The 18,375-nt window shown below is 38.1% G+C and overlaps 1 protein-coding gene and 1 non-coding gene across 6 annotated transcripts in view; both read left to right on the top strand.

Moving 5' to 3' along the window:
- Positions 1 to 17,219, top strand: part of LOC119552843 (cyclin-dependent kinase 14) — a 104,272-nt gene extending 87,053 nt beyond the window's left edge. For all 5 annotated transcript variants that reach the window (XM_037862707.1, XM_037862706.1, XM_037862708.1 and 2 more), the window contains 7 exons: positions 5,850 to 6,067; positions 7,216 to 7,307; positions 10,999 to 11,173; positions 11,678 to 11,939; positions 13,794 to 14,006; positions 14,084 to 14,263; positions 16,103 to 17,219. In XM_037862707.1, the coding sequence (XP_037718635.1) occupies positions 5,850 to 6,067; positions 7,216 to 7,307; positions 10,999 to 11,173; positions 11,678 to 11,939; positions 13,794 to 14,006; positions 14,084 to 14,263; positions 16,103 to 16,167 (1,205 nt within the window). In that variant the 3' untranslated portion in view covers positions 16,168 to 17,219. The remainder of the gene's footprint in view (positions 1 to 5,849; positions 6,068 to 7,215; positions 7,308 to 10,998; positions 11,174 to 11,677; positions 11,940 to 13,793; positions 14,007 to 14,083; positions 14,264 to 16,102) is intronic.
- LOC119555748 lies at positions 6,346 to 6,410 on the top strand. Its single transcript, XR_005219938.1, has one exon. It is a non-coding gene; the product is annotated as a U7 small nuclear RNA (small nuclear RNA).
- Positions 17,220 to 18,375: the final 1,156 nt, after the last annotated feature.

Raw genomic sequence — 18,375 nt, forward strand, 5'->3', positions numbered from 1 at the left:
TCCGAAAAAGGTTGTCATCGCCGTAATTGAATTCTGGCCGACTATAAATCTTGCATACTAAACAAGGGGGTGGCCATTAAAATATGAAGTTTTCCACAGACTAAATGGATATTTTCAGTAGAAAAAGGATTTCGAGAAAACTGTTAAGCAATTTATTGTCAACTTTGGTTATTATTTCATTTGGCTGTTGTTAAACTAAATTCATGCTCAGCTTGTTTAGTTTTATATTTGAAATAAAAAATAAATATTTATGAAGGCATCGTCTGGAAATCCCAATAAAATTTAAGACCTCTAAAAGAGATTAAATGAACAGATATACAAAGTATAAATTGTTCAATTTAAATGCTAATTTTAATAGGAAAGATTAAATGAACAGATAAAATATAAATTGTTGATTTTAAATGCTCAACATTTTTCCCTTTTAAAAATCATAAAAAACAAGTACCTTAATTCAAATATCCCAGTGGAACCTTCATAAAATACCAATTTCCTGACTTAAAATGAGTTGGGTATCAAATTAATTCTGCTTTAACCAGGCTTTTCTAATTTGGTTTATGAATTGGACTTGGAAAAAGGAGATAGAATATCTAAGCTATGCATGCACATCTAAAAGAATTTTCCCAGAAATATCGAAACGAAGACAGAATTTAATTTCACTTTAATCAGGCATTTCTAACTGAGTTTATGATTGGGGCTTCGAAAATGGAAAGCAAACATTTGAGGATGCAACATTGCACATCCCTCCACCCCAGAAGACCCCAAAAACTCCCCCATTTTAAGTCGATTTTTGTCTCTCTGCCGCTTTTTGGTCTTCGTTGTCTGTATTGTAATTGAATTCTACAACAACACAATAAGTTTTAGGCACTAAACGGAAAAGGCGAACGGCAACAGGGGGTTAAAGGGGGTCCAAAGCGATGCCAAAACGTGCAGACAGTTTGTAGGTGGGGCTCGCCAGCGGATGAGTTCGATGCTGGACTGCAGTAAAAAGACAAAATTTAATTTCTTGCTTGAATAATAAATCACAAACATAAACAGCGAAAAAAAGAGAGGGAGGAGGCTGAGATGTCGCCTGATAAAAACCCATGGATACATCCCTTTTTGGGGGAAAAAATAAGTATAGGGAAAAACAAATTTCGACTCCTTTATTTTTGGGCAATTTGAAATTCGCTGTCGATGGCCGACCAGAGTTGCCATCGCTCCTATCGAAATGCCATTTCCTGGCCAAGGCAACCCTGCGAAAAGGAAAGGGGAACGGAAGTGGGCGAAAAACGAAGCGGAAGTGTCGAGTTTCGAGTGTCGCTTTATTAAATTTTTACGCAAATGCTCGACACGCGCATATGAATAACAATATATATACAATCGTACATGCATATAAAAAAAGAGAATATTACTTTGAGGGGGTATTTCCCCATCTCTCATCCTTATGCAAATGAAAAGTAAAAACTTTTATGTGCACATTTTTTATGGTTTTTTATGGCACAACACTACTGTGGGGCGTGGCTGCCGGCTGACCCACTCAGCATTATGCAACAAGCCGCTGTGATTTCGCTCTTTTTATGACATTTATGCAGCCTCCAGACAGGCCCGAGAGACATAAATATTGTTGCAAAGCCAAAAACAAATAGTAAACACAAATTACAATAATATGCAATAATGCAAAAGGACAACAGCGGACGGGCCGCAGACTCAGAGCACACAGATTCGGAACAAATAAGGTGCACTCGAAACATTTTTATGACTTTATTTTGGGTACGGGTTCAAATACAAGGTTAACTATTGGTAACACTTTATATTTTAAATTTTTAAAATTTACTTGGAAGCATTTTCCAAGATTTGCATATTTTGAATAATTATGAAGTGTGACCAAAAAACACTTTGAGTTTCACGTTCCTGTATAAGAATAGTCCCAATTTCTTAATTATATTGTAGTTATTAGAATTTATATAGAGACAGTTCATTGAAGATATGTAGGTACCTTATATTTGTGATACGAATTAAATTTAATTCTTGAAGATATGCAATTTTTAGGATTCATAATCTTCTGCCAAAAACCTGGTCACACTAAGCAATATAAGAATTTAAAAAAGTTATAGTCTTCAAATGAATACAGAGAAGGTTCCTTATAGATATAAGCCTTATATTGCTTATAATGGTCTAAATTCTTGAGGACCTGAATTTTGTAGAGTGTACCAAAAACTGGAGAGGGGATGGGAAGAGCCCACCACTCCCCTGGCACACTCACTTCGTATTTGTCCCATGTGTGCGTGGCTTTAAGTCAGCGGGAGGACGTGACATCCTTGCATAGCATTTGCATAACTATATCAACAAGAGACCCTGGTCGAAGGACGAGTTGGGAGGCAGGAGAGTACCAGACATCAGCCACAGCCTCCGTGGACATCTGCCCCCCATGTATCCCCCGTATCCCCTGGAACTTGCCCAGAATCCCCGGTGCTATTTTTATCTTTTTTTTTGCAAGTGCTCTCCTTGATGCGCTTGCATAATTTTCATTGTTTTCATTTTACAAGCGAGTTTCCCTCAACTTATCTTCTCTCATTTTAGTTCTTCCATTTTTTTTTTGGCGACAGCTCCCTGTACTGATTTCTGTTTGCATTTCAAGATTTTCGCGTCACAGATTTTACAAATTTTATTCCTTTTTTTTGTGGCAAGATATGTGTAAGGGAAATGCAATAAAACTTTATACGAAGGCGTTGAAACATAATATAGGGGAGGAGCAGTCAGCGAGGGCGATAAAAAGAGTTGAGTGGAGAGAATGGAATACTAAATAACTTTATGGGGTGTGGCGAAAGGTAACTAAGGGAGCAGCAGAGAGATAAAACCAAAGTGGGTCAGGTACAGATAAGAGTTCTTTCCACAAAATATTCAGGCATTAAAATGTTGCAAGAAAATGTAAATGTAACATTTATTTCAGTGTTAAAAAAGAAGGAATAATTTATGCTAGTTACAATAGTAATAACAATAACCATAGTTGTCATGCCCCAAAAATAGTCGTGCCAAGTTGCCCACAATAATAAAACCTTTAAAGCACTTTAGCTCATTCTCTGCCCTAATTCGCTGCCACATCCAAAATCGATATCTATATCTAAGAAATAATAATAATCGTTTTGATGACCCGAAAATATCCATGCCAAAAATGGCAACTTTCGCATTGCCACTCTCATATCCAATTATCGTTGCCAAAAAGCCATATTCGCCGGCTGACATTTGCTGGCTGCTCTTGGCACTCACACACACTTGGGCAATTCAATTTAAGGACTTTCTTAGAAAGCAAGCGAATATCCTGCCCTTTCCCCTTTGAGCTCGCTCTCATTTTCCAATTTTACAGGCACTTTTCCAATGCTCAGTCAATTCTGCAAATCAAATGCTTGCCATCGTTTGTTGTTCTTTCTTCGCTGATTTGCCGGGACAAAAAAAATATAAAAAAGAGGAAACGACGCCAAATGCCATTCCACTCGAGCGACTAGACAAGATATACATATAGAGAGAATAAGGAGCTTTTGGGAGGACTAAAATGGCAAACATTTTGAAATATATATGCTGTTTTATTGAAGTTTTTCTTTATTTGGCTCATTTATGGCGCATATTGCGCATTTAATCGCTGTCAGCATACATAGGATACGGGCTAAGGATATGAATCCTTCTTAGAAGCACTGAAAAGAAAATCTAGTGCTTCATAAATTTACAAGAAACTTTAAAAAAAAGTAAACAGAATTTATTACTTAATTTGTATAAACTTAAAGGCTTTAACTAAGTTACAGATAAATGATATTCCTTTATTTTTATCAAAAGCTTAAATGGTATCAAGTTTAAATTTTACTTCGACTACATTTCTTTAACTTTTAGTAAACCTTTTGCTTATATTCTAAGTATATATATATATATATATATATATATATATAATTTTCTAATAGTTCATCTTAACTGCAGCAATTTTATTTTAACTGAATTAAAGAAAACTATTTTTGTTACCGTGCTGGGACTATGGATCATCTTTCAACGGCAGCTCGTTGGTTTTTCTTTTCCACCCCGTACCCCCCTGGAAAATTCACCCCCCCACCCAGTCTATTGCTCTCTGTGGGCCGCTCAAAGTTTTCTGTTCTACAATCAGCTGCTGCTGAATTTTTAATTTTTATGTTAGTAATTTTTCAAGCATTCTGCAGGAATAAGGAAACTCTTGCCGGAAGAACATCTTGCGAGCGAATATTAAATTTTTTATGATTCGGCGGGAGGCGCGAAAAAGGCGGCAGAAAAGAAATAAGTGAAAAAGTAAAGCCGAATGGGAAACATGTTGCGAATTCACAAGTGGAAAATATCTCAAGATATTTGGTATTTATTTTTTTAGTGTTAGTGCTATGTGTGTCTCTGGGTCTTTCGAACAAAGTTTCAATCTTTAAGAGCAATCTCTTTAAGGCAAAGCAATTTACAGCGCTGCAGCAACTTTGTTATATAAATATTTCAAACGAAAGCAGATGATGCTGCTGCAGCACCTGAGTTGGAAAGTTCCCCCCATTTTCCGCACTCTCCACCGCTGTGCGCTAGGAAAAGTCAGTCACGGTGCAAACTGCAACTGTGGAGAAAAGCAAACATAATTTAAAATGTAATTAGTGCTCAAATAGAAAACCAAACAAACAGTGAACGCAGCTGGGCGGGCGTGAACTCGTAGGTAAACAAAAAAAAAAAAAGAAGGTAATAAAAAAAATAAAACCCAGGGCTCCCGCAAAGTCAATGAATGAAGAAATATCATCAGCAGGTTACTAGGTGACCCAGTCCCAGAATTCGCACCTGGAACCCACCTGTGCGTTCCGTTCCATTCCGATCCACCTCCTCGGGCAGAAACTTTGTCCTAGACCAACTTTCGCCAGCTGCCGCTGCGGTTGCTTTTGAAACATTTTATTATAACGAGGCTGCGAGGTAAACATGGCACATTTTCCACTGCCCGATTTCGCATTCATTCAATCCGGCCATTTCAAGGTTGGCCAAACTCGATTTATTTCGGCCAAAGATCCTGGGATCTCTGTATATTTTCCATCTTTCATTATATTGATGATGTGCATAATGAGTTGGCTGCCGGAATTTTTCCTTTTTCGTTTGTGCACCTTTTGTGCTCATTAAGGAAATGAGAAACGCCAAGTCCATCTAGCAATTATTTTCTTACGCTGACAAAAATGCATTCAAAGAGGGAAGATGGGTTTAAAAAATTCTTAAATCGATGAATATTTCATATTTTGATGACAGTTCTTAGTGAATTCGAAGGACATTTTAAACAGTTTTATTTTTCTACAATTAAACATACCCAACTATTGCAGAAAAGTAATTGTTATTTTTATATGTATATTATATTATAACAATTTTTGGGATATTAATGTTAAGGATCAGCTCCCCAAATATTGCAGAAAATAGATGTTACTTTTTAAGTTGTGTATCTTATATTATAACAATTTTTGGGACTGAAATATGTTATATCCATATATATTAACGTAGAAAGTCATCCTATTTTAGTGATCCACTTCGGGACCTCTAGCATCTTAAATAACCCTCAGTAAACGCGATTTTAGACAGCCTTTTTCAGCGAGTGTACATAAATAGTCCTTTGAGCGGCTGTGCCATCCACTTCCGACTCACTTGTAGGTTGTTGTCGGGGCCACTAATTTGGTTTTTAAGTGGGTCTGCTGCTGCTGCTGCTGCTCCGGCGACTGCTCATTAAGCGGCTCTTCCTTTGGATTGCAGCCTTTACTGGGGCGGTCTATACCTTTACCTGCCCTCACTTTGTTCTGGCCTGTTACTCAAGTATTCCGTTTCCGCTTTGTTTTCTCCTTTTCGACTATTTACAGACTGGCGCAGCACGGACAGCACCGACCATCATGATCGCGTCCAGAGACAGCTTTCCGTGTCCTCCGACAGCAAATTGCTGGACGAGGACATCCGCGAGGAGATGAAGTACCATTCGCACGTGGTCATGCGTCCCAAGAAGCCGCCCAGACCCAAGTCCGAGGTCTTTCTGAACAAGCAGGAAACGCATCCGCGACGCAAACGATTCAGTGCATTTGGTGTAAGTACTGCTCTTGATTATGCTTTGATTTTAAGGTTTATATAGGCTAGCAGAAGAACTCACTTAAAGATGGTATGTTTTTATGCATTCAATGATTCAATGGTCCTTGAGAACTAAGGACCTTGAGTGCATAAACCACCCCAGTATACACTTTACCTACTTTTGTATAGCATGCTTATGCGTGCACTGGTTTTTCGCTTGGGCTGCCCCTATAATTCCCAACTACTTCTGGCCGCGTTTGCATGGAGTTGAGCATGCTGAGCCTGGGATGATATTGAAAATTTTTATTCTCTTTGAAATTTGTCTTGTTGGGACCCTTTGTCTAGGCATTGAGTGTTCCCGTTCATTAATAAATATTACTTAAACTTTAAAGCGGATTGAACCGTATCTTATTCATTGGATAACATTGAATGGATTAAGAAATGGAATTCAAGGACGTCGTGGTCTTAGAATTTATATCAACGATTATATTTAAAATTTTAACTTCAGGACTCTAGCTTTTACAATAATTTCAATATCGATATCGATATATTTTTAACAGATTCATAACTACTAATTTAAGATCCATTTGTTATGACGCCGTAAGCAAATTCCACGGCCAATTATTGAACTAGATATCAAAGCTAAAATTTATACAGCCTACTTTTGGGCCTTAAAAAATATTATTAAACTTAAATCCAATAAATAAAAGCAATTAACATTTTAAAACAATTGTTTGCTCTGCCAGCTTCATATTAAGTAATTCATTTAAAAGGCAATGACTTCTGAATAACAACGTCAATGAAAAATATACAAACTAATTTAAACGAATAACAAACAATGGAAGTTTAAACAATTGTTGACTCTGCGGCCCAACTTCTTATTAAGTAATTAATTAAACAGGCTGGATATATTCCCCTGCATATGCCTATACTGAAAACAACGTAAGCTTTAGCGTAATTGAAAAACAAACTGGAAACAAACATGTGGCTTTCCAAAGTGGTTATTCATTCCCGCTGATTACATCACGCGCTAATGTAATGCGAACTCTGAACCGCACACCAAACTAAGTTTGCTTAATTAATTAACAAACATGATACATTTTTTTTACTCAACTCCATTTGTTTGCCGCACTTCTTCATCATTTTTTTGTAATTTTTCTCCCACAGGGCGACTCCCCATTTGGCAAGCAGGAGGCCTATGTAAAACTCGAACCGCTGGGCGAAGGGTCCTATGCGACGGTCTACAAAGGATTTAGCAAGTGAGTACCACGCCCCAAAAATAAAAAAGTATATGGGTCGCCGTGTCAGTGGGTTAAATAAAAAATTATTGCCGGCATATCACTCAGCTTGAATTTTGTGAGATGGACCCCTCCGATCAAAATGGATTTCCCTTTTTTTAAGCTAGAAAAAATGTGTGTCGTCATTTTGCCTTGATTTATTCGCTAGTTTCCCTTGTGCATCCGTCGTTTTCCCTTAGTTATTTTTTGGAGCACTCCTTTCTGGCTTCCGAACCCAAAACCAAACCCTAACCATATTCCTTTGTCCCCGTTGGCAGACTCATTACAGCCAGAGAGCCATGCAAATGTGGCTATCAATCACGGCCAGAGGAAGGGAAAGGGTGCTGCGGGGTTTTCCAGGGGCAATGTGGGTCACCCGGCGGGATAAAGTGGAGGAGATTGCAGTGGCAGCAGCAGGAACAGCGGGAATGTCCTTTTCCCGGCTCCATTTCTTCCTTTGTCCCCAATTGTTGGCTTGGTCTAACTCCACACTGAGATAAATTAGGGAAAATTCAGGAAAAACATGGCCGAAACTAGAAAATCAGGGAACTTATTTGTCAGTAATATCATAACTTTTAGGCAAACGAAGCCCTTAAAAATATATGAATTTATTTTATTAATTTTGTAGTCAAATGAATCAAGTAAAAATAGTTTTTCTAGTATTTAAAGTGCTTGTATTTAGGTTGAGCTTTGCATATAAACACCAAGCCTTTAAATATTTTAAACGTTATATACTATCGTACAAATATATATTGTAAGAAGTTTATTTTATACCAAGTTCTACAAAGATTATCTTAAACATTTGTATAATTTATTTTTCCCCAGTGCAAGGCACGCACTTTTCTGAAAACTTGCCCCACAATTGAGTTGGCTTCCTTGGGTTCCATAGCCCATTTTCCTATTTACCCCGCCCCCAAAAACATGGCATTACAAAATGCTGCCTCATTTGCGCCTCGTCTGGCACTGATTTCAGTTGTTTAAGGAGCTGGAGTTTGGATTTGTACTTGGAGTTGGGGTTTCTGGGTCTTTCCTTCATATTTTTGACAAATGGGTCTGGGAAAACGGGAAAGGGGGAACCTGCTTCGTCACCTTTTTGACAGGACTTGCCCTGTCTCGTTTTTCCGATGATAGATGCCACCCAATCCCCTTTTTTTGCGCCTGTCACAGCCACTTGCCCCCTGGTTTTCCCACCCCATTTTCCACTTTCTCATCTCTCTTGTTTTTGATTTATTTGACAATCATTTGCTTTGGTGTTGCCTCGAAGTTCTTCCTTTAACAATGGGCATTACGTGAAAAACGAACAAAGTTCGTTTGACAGCCTCTTTGGTTCCAAGAGTTTTCCCCGGCCTTCCTCTTTATTGTTCCCCTACAGCGCCTAGTTTTCCCGGCTTTCCTCTTCTCATTTACTATGCACGACGGCACTTACATGCGAAATGAGTTCCAATTAGCCTTTGTTTATACGAAATGCAATTAATTCGCTCTAATTTATCTGCCAAATGGAAATGTGACCCCTCAGTTTTTGGCTTTTACTTTTCTTGGGCCTGGCTTTGTTTAGAGTCCTTTTCGCTGCGACTCCTTGCCGTTTTTTTCTTTTCAAATGGAAATTTAGGTCACTTGCCTTCTCCAAGATTTATGCTTCCTCTCGGACTGTTTTTTTTTCTCCTTCTGCTGAACAAATCCCCCTAGCTCGAGATCCTTCTCCGTTTGTCAATTGTAAAAGATTTCATGAATGATTTCACTTCAATTTGACTTTCGTTTTCCCTTGCCTTGTCCTGGTTTTCTTTGTGTTTTCCGTAGTATTTTTTCTGTAATTTTCGTACTATTTCCTACCTATGCAAACACTGTGAAAAGGGCAAGAATTCAAGCTAAGAGCCTTCGAGCAGAAAGTCAAGTTGCTGATTAGCATTTAGTAGGTCAGCTGTCACAAAAAGTCGTCAATCTGTCGGGGGGAAACTTCGATTGCGAAAACTTTTCCTTAACTTTGATGGCACACGCAATTTTCGGTTTATGCTTAACTAAATCGTATTATTTTAACATTAACAAGACAAAGTTTTGTCTCAGGCAGCAAATCCTCTTCACAATCCTCCACCATTTTGGCACTTAAAAAATAATCTAGAATTTTTAAGGGCCTTCCCTAGGCTCGGAAAAAATATCAAGTTGATAAAGTAAACAAATATGTTAGATTTCAGGAAAATACAATATATTAAATTTATAGTTTTTAGAGTATAAAATTGGATTAACATTTCTAAAATTATGGGGTTTAATATCATTAAATGCACTCCCTTTCTTTTCCGTGTAAAATTTTCATGGGAAAATCTCCCTTTGCTGGCAGCTGTTTTTCGTTTACATGGAAATTGCTCAGGATGCGGTAAGGACATAAGCTTTTTATGGCATTTTTCTCAGGCTCCTAGATGAAGGTTTATTAACCGAGTGTGTTTGAGAATACATTTTGATAAGGCATAAAAGGTTTAATTCGCCGCTACTCACAGATATTGTTCCGGAACAGGGAGAATTCTGTGAATTTTTGTGTATGCGATAAAAAGTTGAGGGTATTTTGAGCATATTTACTTGGTTGGCAACATTTTATGATGCTGCTCAACAAATTGATACGCTCGAGTTCCAGTCACGACGAGCCCTCATCATCATCATTAACCCTCGCTTGCCCAATTAGCTGGTGGCGTGATAAATTCTAGCCCCTAAAAACTTGCACTTTGACATATTCGAGTGACATCTTCATGCTGGCGGGCTTGAACCATAAAAAAACTTTCGTAAATTCACTCTAGCCTCTGCCCTTAAAGTCAACTACTTTACGGTAAGATTTTCCTTGTGTGCTGGCGTTTTCTTATATATTTTTTGGGCGGTTTTTGCCTTGCCAATTAGAATGTTGCCTTGGCAATGCGAGAAAGCCGCATAAATTGCCAACGTCTGTGCGGCAGTGTCAAATAATTTAGCCTAATTTGACACTTCAAATGTCCTCCGCTGTGTGCTTTTCTGAGTAGTCTTTTAAGTGCTGACACTTTTTCTTAGAAGATATAAGGTGTTTTAGCGGGAGGTATTTAACAGAAGGTTTATGTATTTAAATTTTTCTAATTGAATAAATGAGTATGTGGATGAGTAACAATGCTGTTCGTCGAATTATATTTATTTTATGATATTCTTATCGTATATATAAAATGATATATGGGTCCTTAGAAATGTTCTTTAAAATATTTAAGAAGCAATATATTCAATATTCTTTTAATATTGATATACATCCTTGAAACATGTATAATTTCTCAAGTTCTTAAAGGTGTCTTAAACATTTTCCCCTAACAATCTGAACCATTTTTGACCAAAAAAGGAAGCTGATCTGCCATCACTGCCTGGCCTGCTGTATCCTCTTTGCTTTTCCATGTCCTGTGGCCTGTCCCTTATCCTAATTTAAGTGTTTGCCGTACATTTCCTTGCGTGTTGGGTCGTTATGTCTGTTTAATATACAAAGCCCCACCACCCCACATATCCTGACTTTTGGCAAGGACGACATTGTGGGTGGGCTCCTGCCACAAATTGCGAGCCTAATTCTTTGTTGCCTCGCCGGCAGCTGTGCAATTGTTGTTCCTGTCCGGACATTCCCGCTCGAGTATTTATTTTATTAATTCCCCCGACCCACTCCCGATTTTCTTGTGGCCCTCAGATTAACCTACCAGCGGGTGGCGCTGAAGGAGATTCGCCTGCAGGAGGAGGAGGGAGCTCCGTTCACCGCGATTCGAGAGGCCTCGCTGCTGAAAGAACTGAAACACAGCAACATCGTCACGCTGCACGACATCGTCCACACGCGCGAGACGCTGACCTTTGTCTTTGAATATGTGGTGAGTACTTCAGATATAGCGCAAGATGAGGAAACGATCGAGGGAATGGAGGTTCTTTAATTAAAAGAGCCTAAGAAGGGAGCGCACATACCTTACATTGACTTCCTGTGAGCAATAAGTAAAAGAAATTAAATTCTTGAAGGTCTGTTGACTCTCAGCTTTTAAATAAGTATATGAAATCCTCCAATAAAATTGTATGTGATAGTCCTAAAATCCTTCTTTCGAATGTTTTTTATAAAGTAGATATTCTTTCTTTAAATCAGCCTAAGAAGAGAGTAAACTTACCTTACATAGATTACTTGCAAGCAACTATTATATGAAAGTTAATTTGTTAGAGGTCTGTAAACTCTGAGCCTTAATATAGTATATAAAGTCATGTTCAATATTAAGTATAACAGAAAATAGTTTTAAAAATTGCAAAAAAATTGCTTAGATAGTTTAAGCACCTTTCGATCGTTTTCCATTTAATATATTATAAACCATGCTAATATCTCCCAATTCCAGAATACGGATCTGTCGCAATACATGGAGAAGCATCCGGGCGGCCTGGACCATCGCAACGTGCGCCTGTTCCTCTTCCAGCTGCTCCGTGGACTCTCCTACTGCCACAAGCGGCGTGTCCTCCATCGGGATGTCAAGCCGCAGAACCTGCTCATCAGCGACTGCGGCGAACTGAAGTTGGCCGACTTTGGACTGGCCAGGGCCAAGAGCGTGCCCAGCCACACCTACTCCCACGAGGTGGTCACGTTATGGTACCGCCCTCCAGGTGGGTTTTCCTAGGGGAATTGGCCAAGGAAATGGGAGAAGAGAGAGTTGGTATCTCATTAGAAAGTTCAGAAATTTTAATTTAATTATTTATCTAACATAAATGTCCATTAAGATTTATTTTGTCCGTTTAAAGGTATTAACTTGACTTAAATTTAGTTGTTTTTTTTAAGTCGTTCTTATCACACTTTGATTTCCCTTTGCAAAAAACCTAGAGAAGCTTGAATTTTGCCATGCGAATTTTGTACTTCCCTTTCTCTTAATCCCTTTAAAGTTAAACACTTAAGAGCCTTTCCATGTAAGCTTTTCACAGCCATCCCAGTAAAAAAAAGGAAAAACTAGTAATCACTTTTGGGATGCGCAAACAATTTGCAGTTTGAAGCTTAGCCCAAGCCCCAAAGTCGAACCAATTTGAAAATCGCATTAAATTATTTCGTTTGTTTTGCGCACTCGAAGCCAATTAATTGGCGTCCATACAGGCTGAAAATTGTTAGCTCACCAGATGAGCTTGAGTGGGATTAAATTAAAATGCCTCACTAAGATCCCTCCCTTGACAATGGGTAAACAATCCATTTTGCATGGCAAAGATTTTTCCATCAATTTGCGAGCCAGCTAAATGAAAAACTGAAGCGAAAGGAGTCTAGAGAGACAGGGAAATAAAGTTAATTTCTTTCTAATATGCAATTCTCTGGGTATAAACACTTTGTGTGGGGCTAAGGAATACCTGGGCAGCAGTTTCCTCTCCGAACTACTGACCCCTGAACCCGGGGCGCCATCAACGTCAGCTGGGAAATAGTTCGGAAGCATGTTAAACAAATTTAATCTGCACTTCTTGGCAGACAACGCTGGCGGGCAAAAAGCGGAAGCTTGCAAAAAAAACGGGGTAAGGAGCGGATGCGAATGTGGATGGGGATGCGGATGTGGTTGCTATGGGCACCTGTCGCCACCTGCCCGAAAAATCTGTGTGGGAGGCAAGCAGCTGCATATGTAGATACTTTGTACAAAAACATTTTAGGTTTGTTAGGTATACACAATATACAATAGAAACTAAATTATTATTGGGTAAGATACAGTTTTTAAAGGAAATTTTTAAAAGTTACAATATTTTAAAAATGCTAAAATACCAAATATCAATAAGAACTCTTTCTTAAATCTGATTTTACAAATTTGGGCTGTAAAATATTTTATATACCATTTTTATTACGGTATTCTATAATTGATTATTATTTGCATCCATTATGATATGACACTAAACAAGCTAATTTAATAACCCCAGAAAATATTTATCAAAATTTAATTGGGAATATTGCTCTGAAAATTGTTGAATTTGGGGTACTATTCAGTTTTTGGATGTGTCTGTATATCTTATGTTTAAATAACTTTATATTTTTACTTACTCTTAAATAGTACATTTGATTACCTCAGAAAAAATGTATCAAAGTTGAGCTTTAGTTCGGCATATTGTTGTAAAAAATCCATGAACTTGGTGTAGGTACTTATACACCATTTAGTTATGTTTTATATGTTCTTTTAAGGTAAATTTAAAATTTTTCTAACGGATCTAGGTCACTTTAACTTCCCCTATTTAAACAAAACTACATAGAGCCCTAACCCGAAATTTCGTGTGTGCCTGTGGGAGGACTAAACTTTGTTAGCTGCTGGCCAAAAAGCGGCAGCAAAGATAAACTCAAAGGTGCACAGGAAGTGCAGGGCTATCTCTTCCTGGACTTCCACTCTGAACTCTCTCTCTCCCTCCCTCCTGCCCCTTATTTATTTAAAATGGCAATTTATTTTGCAACAAAACAGAGGAACTTTAGAGTGCATTTACTTACCCGAGAGTTCGTGACCATTTCAGATGTCCTGCTGGGCAGCACCGAGTACTCGACCTCGCTGGACATGTGGGGCGTGGGCTGCATCTTCGTGGAGATGGTGACCGGGATGCCGACGTTTCCGGGGATACGTGATACCTACGATCAGCTGGACAAGATATTCAAATTGCTGGGCACGCCCACCGAGGACACGTGGACGGGGGTCACCCACTTTCCCGGCTACAAGCCGCACAAGCTGGGTAAGTAATTGGCCATGGTGGGGGCTTTAAAAATAAAAGAAACCAGGAGATGAGAGCTAATTTTCGTTACCTTTTAGGTTTCTATCGACCGCGGAAACTGGGTCACAACTTCCCACGGCTGTACGACATCATCGAGGGCGAAACGATAGCGAACGGCTTCCTGCAACTGAATCCGGAGCAGCGTTTGGGCGCCGATGATGCACTGCAGCATCCGTACTTTGCGCAGTTGCCAAAGAAACTCTACGAATTGCCAGACGGTGAGTCCTGGAAATTGAATTGGTGCATTAAACATTCACAGCCCCAGAACTTTTTCGGCCATTGTCTGCGTGATGCCGGAAAGAAAACCAATTAACAAAGCTCTGTATATATAGAGAAAAGAGCAAAAAAAAAAAAAAGGATGAAACATTTGCTCAAAGTTGGCAGAAAGTCAGGGAAAAATTCCCGTGAAGGTAGCCGCGTAGACCATTCTTTGTGCAGGACAACTCATTTAAGTTTCGCGACAATTTGTTTGCCTTTCGAGCAGTTTTTCTTTGGCTGAGGGGCCTGCTTAGCGAGTGTTTCCGCGGTGTAGTTAACAGTAATTGCATTTGCCAGTTTTAATTTGTATTTCAAGTGGTGGCAAAAGTTTGCAACAAGTTGGGCAAAATAAATACCGAATGCAAAGGACAAACTTGTTGGACAAATACAGGGATACAGACAGAAAATCAAGTTGGTACACTAATTAGATTGCGATAAGTGAACATCCGAAAGTAAATAATGGTCCGCTTTACAATCTGGAACCAATCTACTATGCACTTTTAGAAAATATAGACAATTTTCAATAACCATAAACTGTATTATTTTATTTTCAACGATTATAATTCCCTATTCTGCAAATTGCATGTATAGGTATGCATTTTATCCATGATAATCTTTATAAATTACTACCAAACAGATAAAAATACCCTAAATCTGTGTATCTATAACCAATTATCCTTAACAATTCAACTGCAGCTTCCCTGCATTTTCGAGTAAATAAAATGCATACTAACTTCCGTTTTTCCTGAGGGCCTGCATTCATTAGCAGAAGACCTCCTATCGGATGCTACTCGGTAAATGGAAACATTTCCGAAAAAGGAAATTTAAGGGTCAGCCCCCACAAACCAGCATCTAGTTGCGGACTATGCAATTTGGCAAATGCAATGCAGGGCGATTTGGGGGAAATATGGGAAACTGCAATAGAGAGGGTTTAAAAAATACATATATATACATATAGAGGGCCACAAAAGCCACTCGAGAAAAAAAAAACCGAATATAAATGAATGAAGTGCAAATTCCCCTTGCAGGACTTGCACTTAATCGAGGGCAGCTTAAAGTGTGCTTAAAATGCGATTAACGCGTGATTTGTTTACACAAAACTGGTTCTATTTTTTTCTCTACACACAGAAATCCAGATAGGGCTGCCATGCTAATTTCTGGCTAAATCACAGTCGCTGCGAGAAACTGAAAACCTAGCTCATTACGAAAGGGTGGGGATTTTCCCGGGCATTTGACCATGTAACATTGCGTATACGCAGCGTGGACAGATAGAATCAATTAAAACGCAACTAATGCGCTTCATTTATCATGGCCAGGAAAAGGTCATCACACCCCGCATGAGGTTTTGCGGTTTAGGTCGGCGTACACACACTGGGCTTATACAGTAGGGATTGGTTAACAAAACTGAATAGAAATCAATGTATCTTAGGGAATTATCAAAATGTACCACCTATATAAATACGTTTCTTGGTTTTTTTAAATAAAATTTCACAATTTACTTGTACTAGTTCTATGAAACGTTTAACGAACAGAATTTTTACTCCTTAGAGGGCTTACTGTACACATCCTTGTCAACTTTGTAAGAGGTTAGGGTGCCTGGCATTTGTGTGAGTGTATCATGTGTGGCTGGAAAATGTAATTTCGCCAATGGCAATTTTAATTGTCGCTCGTTCGTCGATGGCCGTAAATTAAATTATGTCATGGTCAGAGTCCAGCTTGTTGTCATAACTCAAACTTTTTAATTACACAAATATTATTTTAATTTTTTTACTAATTACGAATGTCTATCTCTCCCTCAGAAACCTCAATTTTCACCGTGGAAGGCGTGCAGCTTTATACGGAGCCAAATCGACAGAATAAATGAAAATTAAAGCAAGTCCTCTCCGTGGATGGCGTACGTTTCTACTGTTAGGATCCCAGTCCTCGACACCAATCACCCAATCACCATCCTCCTGGACCCTCAATCTGTCAATCAATCAATCTATATCGCATCATCCAGCAATCGACAGCCATATATAATGCAAGAAGCAGCAGAAGGAACTTCTCGCGCGCGCAGAAGTTTTGTACTATAATTCTATGATACTTTTTAGTTATTAGTTCGATTTCGCAGTGAGTTTAGCCGAGGGAGTTTAGCAGAAGACACACAGAACCAACAACGGCGGCATTTTATTTTCAGTCAAATTGCTTAAAGTTAGTTTAGATTTCTCGCCATCCTGCAGCCGCGTCGAAAAGGATACTCAGTTTAGTCAAAGCGCAGACATGTTTTTCTGTATTCTTTTGTAAGCTAAAAAAAAATACATTTAAAGGTAGCTTTTAGTGAGTGGATTGCCTCTGCGGATTACGCAATATTTTCGTTTGCAACGAGTGAGAGATAATCATCATCATGTCTGCATTATATAATAGCAATCGTGTGTATTTCGTGTCCATTCTTTCTCTTTAGTTTTTAGTCGATATTTTCAACGCGAATGTTCGGCTGAGTGTGTATTTAAATTGCCAATAAAAATGTTCGATTGGTTAACTGCTTTAATAGAGTGCAATTAATACAAATTAATGGATTGGCGGTAATGCGCCTAAAAAAATGAATCAATTAATCAACAAAAAGTGCTCAAAAAACGTACGATTATTTTCAAGCAATTATACAAATTTAAATTTATACATATTTTCAAATTCAGAGATGCACAGTCAACGTTCAAAGAATCAAAATTATTTGTATAGTGTTTATTTCCGCTCACAGCTCTTTTAACTGTTTGTTTGTATGATTTTGTAACGCATCCTTTGTCATTATGAAATACATAAAATTCGCCGCGCTGTTTAAGTGATAATTTTATACCTATTAAATGAATTTATGTAAAAAGCAAGTAAATCAATCTTAAAAGATATGTAAAACAAATAAATTTAAACCATTTATACCATTTATGTTTCCTATGTTTATTATTTAAGTTTTCAGTTATTTTCACAGTGATTTGCTGCCGCGTGGATGACGATTGAATTCCTAGAAACATTTAGTCAAAAGAAAAAAAGGTCAGGAGGAAGGCTGATGGATCATAAATCATAACATTTTCGATGCAAACTTAAGCGAATAGATAAACAATTAAACTAGCAAAGAACGCAAAATAGTAGAATCAAATTTTTAGCAATCAACCAAAGTAAATTCGAGATAAAATAGCCATCAACTAAACACTAAAGTAACCTAACCAAGTATTTTACATAGAGTTCGTAGCGAGAAGAATCGAAACCAAGCCCAATCCATTTCCATAATCTAAGAAACGTAACGTATTTGGCCAAAACGAGAGGACGCCCGCCATCTCCGGGTTCCACAAACATTCAAGAGAAGTTCAAATGAGAGCTAACAAATGTGCAAATTGAAATCAAAGACACTTGACATGGTTTTGAAACAAGTAAATGAATCAAAAACGATTTGAGTAGAGCAAACTAAAGCGTAGAACAAAATATATTATGAATATCGTATAAATCTATGAGAGCGACGAGCCAATTTGAGTTGTAGGCAATCAAATTGCTATGATTCTCTGATTAAGACACGATTCTAAGGAGATATCAAGCCCGTAAAGTTAGTTGATACTCGAAATAACTCGATTAGGGCCACGTTTTAATAGCGTTCTACAACCAGATTATATTTTGTAGCAAAGGGTAAAGGTCAAATTTAAACAAAGGCAAAACCAAAACCAAATATTTCAAATGAATAAACTTTTTCTGTGATTTATGAAAAAAGTATGCAAAAAAGAAAAACACACACACTAAAATACACACTGCTTCAAGGTAAACACAACAAAAAGTAAACAAAAACTTAATAAAGATAAAGAATTAGGCACTTTAGAGAGGCAAACCGTAGAAGCTGAACCAGCGAAATTGTTTAGAATTATTTGTTAGCCAAGATAAAAAGTACACTAAACCGAAACAAAATTTTGCACGCACTCAAAATTTAGCAAAGAGGATGTTTACACATTCTCTGAGGTATTTTCAGTTTTCTGCGAATTTTACCCAATTAATTATAGGATCGCGAAACAAAAGGTAACGAAGCATGGCAACGCACTTTTGCACTTTTCCCATCCCG

Source organism: Drosophila subpulchrella, chromosome 3L (genome assembly GCF_014743375.2).
Source record: "Drosophila subpulchrella strain 33 F10 #4 breed RU33 chromosome 3L, RU_Dsub_v1.1 Primary Assembly, whole genome shotgun sequence".
Classification (NCBI taxonomy): domain Eukaryota; kingdom Metazoa; phylum Arthropoda; class Insecta; order Diptera; family Drosophilidae; genus Drosophila; species Drosophila subpulchrella.